The sequence below is a fragment of the Cynoglossus semilaevis genome, chromosome 1 (assembly GCF_000523025.1).
Source record: "Cynoglossus semilaevis isolate Cse_v1.0 chromosome 1, Cse_v1.0, whole genome shotgun sequence".
Classification (NCBI taxonomy): Eukaryota; Metazoa; Chordata; class Actinopteri; order Pleuronectiformes; family Cynoglossidae; genus Cynoglossus; species Cynoglossus semilaevis.
In genome coordinates this window covers 22300471-22307357 of record NC_024307.1, presented here as the reverse complement: position 1 = coordinate 22307357, position 6887 = coordinate 22300471, and the positions used below count along the sequence as shown (strand labels likewise).

At 36.2% G+C, this 6887-nt stretch overlaps 1 protein-coding gene across 1 annotated transcript in view; it reads left to right on the top strand.

Annotated features, from left to right (window-relative positions):
* The first annotated feature begins 2401 nt into the window (after positions 1–2401).
* Positions 2402–6887, top strand: part of rce1a (Ras converting CAAX endopeptidase 1a) — a 20142-nt gene continuing 15656 nt past the window's right edge. Inside the window, exons 1-2 of the mRNA XM_025057834.1 lie at positions 2402–2757; positions 4495–4597. Coding sequence (XP_024913602.1) covers positions 2594–2757; positions 4495–4597 — 267 coding nt within the window. The 5' untranslated portion in view covers positions 2402–2593. The remainder of the gene's footprint in view (positions 2758–4494; positions 4598–6887) is intronic.

The window sequence follows — 6887 nt, the reverse complement described above, 5'->3', positions numbered from 1 at the left end:
AAAAATACCTTCAACCAGAATCCAGACCCTCATTGGAAGCTATAGGAAGCCTTTAGAGGCTGTTATTTCTGCAAAAAGAGGATCTACTAAATATTGATGTAATTTTTCTGTTGGGGTGCCCAAATGTATGCACCTGCCTACTTTTGTTTAAGTAATTATTGCACACTTTCTGTAAATCCTATAAACTTCATTTCACTTCTTAAATATCACTGTGTTTGTTTGCTATATGATATATTTAATTGAAATTCCTGTTCCGAACAACCAATGATCCATAAAGGAAAATCTTGAAAATGATCAGGGGTGCCCAAACTTTTATATACCACTGTAGTTGTGACTGATAAATGAACTAAAAAAAACCAAACAAACAATCGTCCCTTTTAAGTTTAACAGGAGTTGCCTGTTTTATGATGTACTCGTCAGAAACAGTGACACAGTCCATTCACAGGATAAAAATGAAGACATATTACTTCTAAAAGAAGTAGCCAGATTTTGACTTTCATGGTTTGAACAATAAATATTCGCAACTGGTATTATAAACAGATTTTCTTTTAAATGTATATACTTAATTACACTACATGTTTGTGAGAAGGCAGAAGAAGAACTCTGAACCTTGACAAGGTTCATTCACAGTGTGTGTATACATACTGTATATCGTATATATCTTCTATATACATAGCACATATGGAAGATATATATGTAAACGGTGTAGCCTCTGCGTTGTGTTTAATGACAGCCGTCGTGCTGCTGTCACCAACGCTTTATTGATCTGACAGAATTCACATAGAACAAAATAAATTTTCCTCCTGGACACCACCCGAGCCCCTCTCCCACAAAGTCCGAAGAAAGAGGGCGCAAACAGTGTACAACATGGAAACATACCTGACGGAATTCGCATAGAACAAAATAAATTTTCCTCCTGGACACCACCCGAGCCCCTACAAAATGCAAATAAAATAAATATATTGTACAGAATTAATTAAAATGTTGAAAACAAGGAGCAACGAAAAAACACTAACCTCTCCCACAAAGTCCAAAGAAAGAGGGAGAGTAGTGATGTGTCGTTCGCGAGTGATTCGTTCAAAATGAACTGACTCGCGAGTCATATGAAAGATTCACGACTCCCGAGTCATATAAAATATTTGTTCATATTGAACTCACGAATCGCAAACAAATCACTCACTGCGAACAAATCACTCTACGAACTAATCTTTCACTGTAAACTAATCTTTCACTACGAACTAATTACTCTGGAAACTAATATTTCATTACAAACGAATCACTCTCTGTGAACTAAACTTTCACTGTGAACTAATCTTTCACCGTGAACTAATCTTTTGCTGTGAACTAATCACTATGAACGAATCACTCTCCGTGAACGAATCTTTCGCTTCATTCTCGCAGATTCGTTTCATTTGTCACGTGACAGAGAGCTCGGGTCTCTTTTGCTCTCATTCATCTTCACATTGTGGTGTGTTTTTCTTCCTTAGGTTATCACATGGTTTTAATTGCTTATGGCATTTTGTGTACTTTGTAGACTTTGTCAGCGGAAGCAAACCATGTTGCCTTCAGTATTTAGTGTCGGAGAACCGCAGCCTTCTTTACAACGCCCACAATAGGGCTAAAGCGCTACCTGCTGTAAAACGAATGAAATGATTAGTTCAAGATTCGTTCACGACTCGTTCATTTTACTGTTCGAGAATCAATGATTCGAATCAATAAAAAGAGTCGGTCTTCCCATCACTAAGGGAGAGGTTGGGTGTGACTGACTATTTATATCAAAAATATGTACGTCAAGTTTCCGCCCAGGGAGGAACAACCCACTTCCATCAGGTAGAACAAATAAAACAATTTTGTGGAATTATAACTACATAACTGCTGTTACACAAACACACACACACACAACAATATTACATGTATATATGTATATTTCTATTACATACATATCACATATACATGTATTACTGTAATTGTACATGTAATTATGTATGCATATACAAGTATGTGTGTGTGTAATGGTTGCATGTCCACTATAGGTTGTATTGTTCGTAGCGGTTTGTTTAGAGTTTATAGCAGGACCAAATACATTAAAATCAATAAAATCATTGTTCGTAGCGGTTTGTTTAGAGTTTAAAGCAGGACCAAATACATTAAAATCGGTATTTTATTTTTTATACAACACCTACATAATGTTCAAATCTCCTAAAAATGAATTAATATATGGGTGTAGATTATTCAAAGAGCTAAATATGTGCGAAGCGAATTCCTGCTTAGTATTTCAAGAAATGATAGCATAATTACGGTACAAAACATGGAGAAATGAGGAAACATTTTTACATGAACGTTTAAATTTATTTTTTTCCCACAGGATGGCGCGAGTCGCCAGAAAAAGAAATCCAAGCAAAAGAAGAATCCCTGTGATGACGCAGAATACTAGCGCCGGAAAAGCTTGCACCTCAAGTTAGCATTATTAGCCTCTGTTTCGACAGCTTTTAACAAGTTCTCAGCTGATGGTAACGGCTGATTATTAGGAGTAGATGGTCCAGCGGCCGCGCCTGTGCTCAGGAGTTTGCTCTAGACTCAGCCGACAGTCGACATGGCGGCGGATTTATCAACAAATCTTCTGACAGAGGAGTTGAGGCACAGTAATGGCGGCTTTACAGCTCCCGAGAGTCTGTGCTGGCCGTCATTGCTGTCCTGTCTGCTTCTCGCCTGCTCCTATGTGGGCAGTTTGTACGTGTGGAGGAGTGACCTACCCAGGTGAGCTGTAATTTATTTATGTATGTTTTTATTTATTGTGCAGTTTTAACATCGACGTGATAATGCAAAGATATCAATGCTTCTATGTACTTTAGTTTTTCTGCACTCGAGTTGATCTTGCATAAGGATGTGTACGTCCTTCTTCACATGTATTCTTTGTTAAACTGCTGCAAGTGCAGCAGGTGTGCACCACCTGTGGTAATTTTTCCACATAGATAACTGATAAACTATTGCACATTTCTCCAATGTCTATCTAGTTTAGTAACATTAAAAGAATAAATTGGAAATTTTAAAATCATCTTTGAAGACAAATTACTCAATATTAACCTGATACCCTCATTAATTTTAATGGGTCAAAGAAAATTTGTGGGGTTTTGGGCGGTAGACAATTATAACACTACGTATAATTGTAGGCATAATTACGACTATTACAGTATTTGGGCCACATTGAGAACAACAACAAAAAACGATTACTTGAATAAAGTCATTAATTTTATAAGGAATAAAACGTAACGCAGACATAAATCGACAAGGTTAAAGTTGTACATTTATGAGAAGAAAGTAATACATTTACGCCACTAAATGTATAATTTATATCGCTTGTTGTGAGGGACACGAGAGAAAAGCACAGCGTTAATCATAAGTGCATTAGAATAAGAAACGTGGAGCATTTTGTTAAGTGATACTTTAGAATACCGGAGAAAGAAAAGAAAAAAACCCACACGGACCAGGAGTAAATTTGTGATTGTTCAGAATCACAAAGTTCCGTTATTCAAGTTAAACAGTATATATTCGATCGACGTTTCGATTTTTAAGTGGTTCAAACGAGGCTTCCCTTAGACCTTTGGACATCATACGACGCGTGGGATGACACATTTATATTAACGTTACGACTTTATTCTTATAAATGTATAGCCTTAATCTCGTATGACTTTATTCTCAACGTGGTCATAATGCAATTATACGTAACGGAAAAATAAGGCTACGACATAATGCAGAATTAGATACATTATTCGCACAAACAAAAATAATCAAAACACTGCTTTAAAGCACTATTAAAATGTAATTATAATAGTAATAATTATAAAATTTCATGTTAACAGCTTGACTAAACAGCAAAGTGCTCTTCTCAACCTTAGTGCCACTACATCCATTTCTGGTTGATAGCATCTTCCTTTATACATTTCTTATATCAAGTAATAGAGTAATGTTTAAAAGGAAAAATACATTATTTGAAGGATTAATATAAAAAAAATGTTATTTTAGCATGCTCAACCAATATATGTATACATGTAGGTCAAAGACGTAAGGTTCAAATCCACCAGTCACCAGCACTGAGCATGGCACCATCCACACACAATGCTCTCTGGGGGCTCAGCTAGAGCTGCCCCCTGTTGACCTAGGTAATGGTATAAAGGAAGATGGCGAATTTCATTGTGTGCAGAGGTCTGCTGTGCATCAGTGACAATAATTCTACTTGCTTTTTTTTCTAATTTGTTAATAAGTATCGATACTTTGACTGTAATTGATCTTTAAACGATACTTGTGTATGTATCTATATATTGATACCACAGAATCAGTACTCCCATTGCTACACTTTGGTGGCACATTAATCAACTAACTTTTCTGGAAATGTAATTTTCATGACAAATGTATTACGATTAACATGTGTAAGTTGCTGCTAGATCACCTATTTCCTCTGGTGGTGACAAACCTGTGATTCTTGTCTATATTTAGGGATCACCCGACTGTGATCAAGAGACGCTTCACTAGTGTCCTGATTGTGTCAGGCCTGTCACCTGTCTTTGTGTGGACATGGAGAGAATTCACAGGCATCACGGTGAGTTCACTCAGCACCTGGTTGTTTTTCAATTAAATAACACTTGTAAATGACTTCAAAAATAATAAAATAAATAAATTTGTACTATATTGATCCCATATTTGGGTAATTGTTGTGTTAGCAGCAGATGTGCTGTTAACAGGCTGCCCCTAGCAAGCGCCACATACGTGGATCCTCTGGGAACCTATACTAACATGTTTATTCCAATACATTATTTTTCAACAGAAGTAAACCGTTAATATCTCTTAAGCTAGTTTTTTGTTTGTTTGTTTGCCTGTCTAGAAAACACAATGTGCAGTGACACTCTTCCATATTGCAATGATGATATGACTTATAATAAAATAATAAAATTATGCTGATTTTTTTCAGCTTAAATAGATTCTCTGCTTTTAGGTAAATAGATGTGAAGAAATGTGCCAGTTTTTCTTTTAACAAAAGCCACAAAACCTTTATTTACACGTTATCATATCTGTTAAAAAATGAAAAATTAAAGTTTAATTTTTAAAGTTTTAATTTAAAGTTTTTTTAAAGTTTAATTTCCCCACTCTCAACAAAAACAAAACAAAGAAATAAAAATAAATAAAAAACAAAAATAAATTCTTGAAATAAAAGATTCTCCGGCAGAAATTAGCTTAAATAAATTAAATGTGTACAATTAAGGCAAAATTGCCCACTCCAATAGGACTCTCAAGTATGAAACAACTGGAATAGGAGAAAAAACAATATAAATTTAAAAAAAGCTCCCTTTACTACTCTCTCAGAAAAGAAAAAAAAATTCTGTGATGGCACCTCATATCCTTGATTAAGTTTGTTGCCTAACTCACAAATCTGCGTCCGGTCACGGTTTTAATGGGCATCATATTTGTAATATATCCCATATAAAGACACAACATTCTTAGTTACATCAGTTACATTTCTACACATCATAGCACAATAGTTTATGTAAACTGTTGGAACTTAATTAAAGATCAACTTTAATACAGTTAACATATCAATGATGTTAAAAATATAAACCTTGTGCCTCTTCTGAGGGTTGCTAATACCTTGAACAATTATTTTTATGAACTCCTTTTACCGTCTTTCTTCTCCAACTAACTGTGCGTCACTTTTTTATGACAGCAAATCTCCAACTACAATCTTTGTCATAATAATTTTAAAACTTTCTCTTTTAGTCCCTTATACTGTGCGCAATAGCGCATGCATTATTGTCCGGTGTGCTAGCGCTGTATATTCAGGTTACAAAACTTTTAACAAGTTTTTAAAACCTTTGCCGTCCACACCACAGATGGGCTTCATATCCTGAGCAATAAAATGTACTCCTTCTGAGATGTAATTTTTGGCATTTGGATGATAGAGGCTTAACATCCAGCGTGGTGCACCTGCAGTTATAAAACGATTATTAGACTAAATTATTTATTTATTTATTTATTAAGTTATGATAATTAGACTAAAACATTGAAATATGCCATTTCTGATCTAGTCATATAATCCAGAGGTCGCGAACCTATGGCTTTTGAAGCTGAGAGAAGAGGGAAAATTGATCAGAGCTATTGCACAAACAGAAAGAAACTACTGGTGTACTGAGCAACAGACATCGAACAGGTCGGCCACGGGTAACAACAGCAGTTGCTGACAGAAACATTGTGCGAGCTGTGAAGAAACAACCAAAGACGACAGTCACTGTCATCACTGCCAACCTCCACAGGGCAGGGCTGACGGTATCACAATCCACTGGTCGAAGAAGACTTAGAGAGAAGAGGCCATACCACAATTCGCAAACCACTCATCAGCAAAAAGATTGAACCAGATTGGATTTTGCAAAGAAGTACAGAGATCAGCCACAAACAGTTTGGAACAAAGTTTTATGGACTGATGAAACCAAGATTAACCTCTACCAAAGTGATGGAAAGGCCAAAGTATGGAGAAAGAAAGGATCTGCTTATGATCCAAAACATACAAGCTCATCGGTGAAACATGGTGGAGGTAATGTCATGGCTTGAGCTTGCATGGCTGCTTCTGGAATGGGCTCACTTGTCTTTATTGATGATGTAACTCATGATGGTAGCAGCAGAATGAATTCTGAAGTCTACAAAACCATTCTGTCTGGCAATTTACAGAAAAATGCATCCAAACTAATCGGGAGAAGCTTCATCATGCAACACGACAATGACCCAAAACACACCGCCAACACAACAAAGGACTTCATCAGGGGGAAAAAGTGGAAGGTCTTGGACTGGCCAAGTCAGTCACCAGACCATAACCCAATAGAGCATGCGTTTTCCCTCCTGAA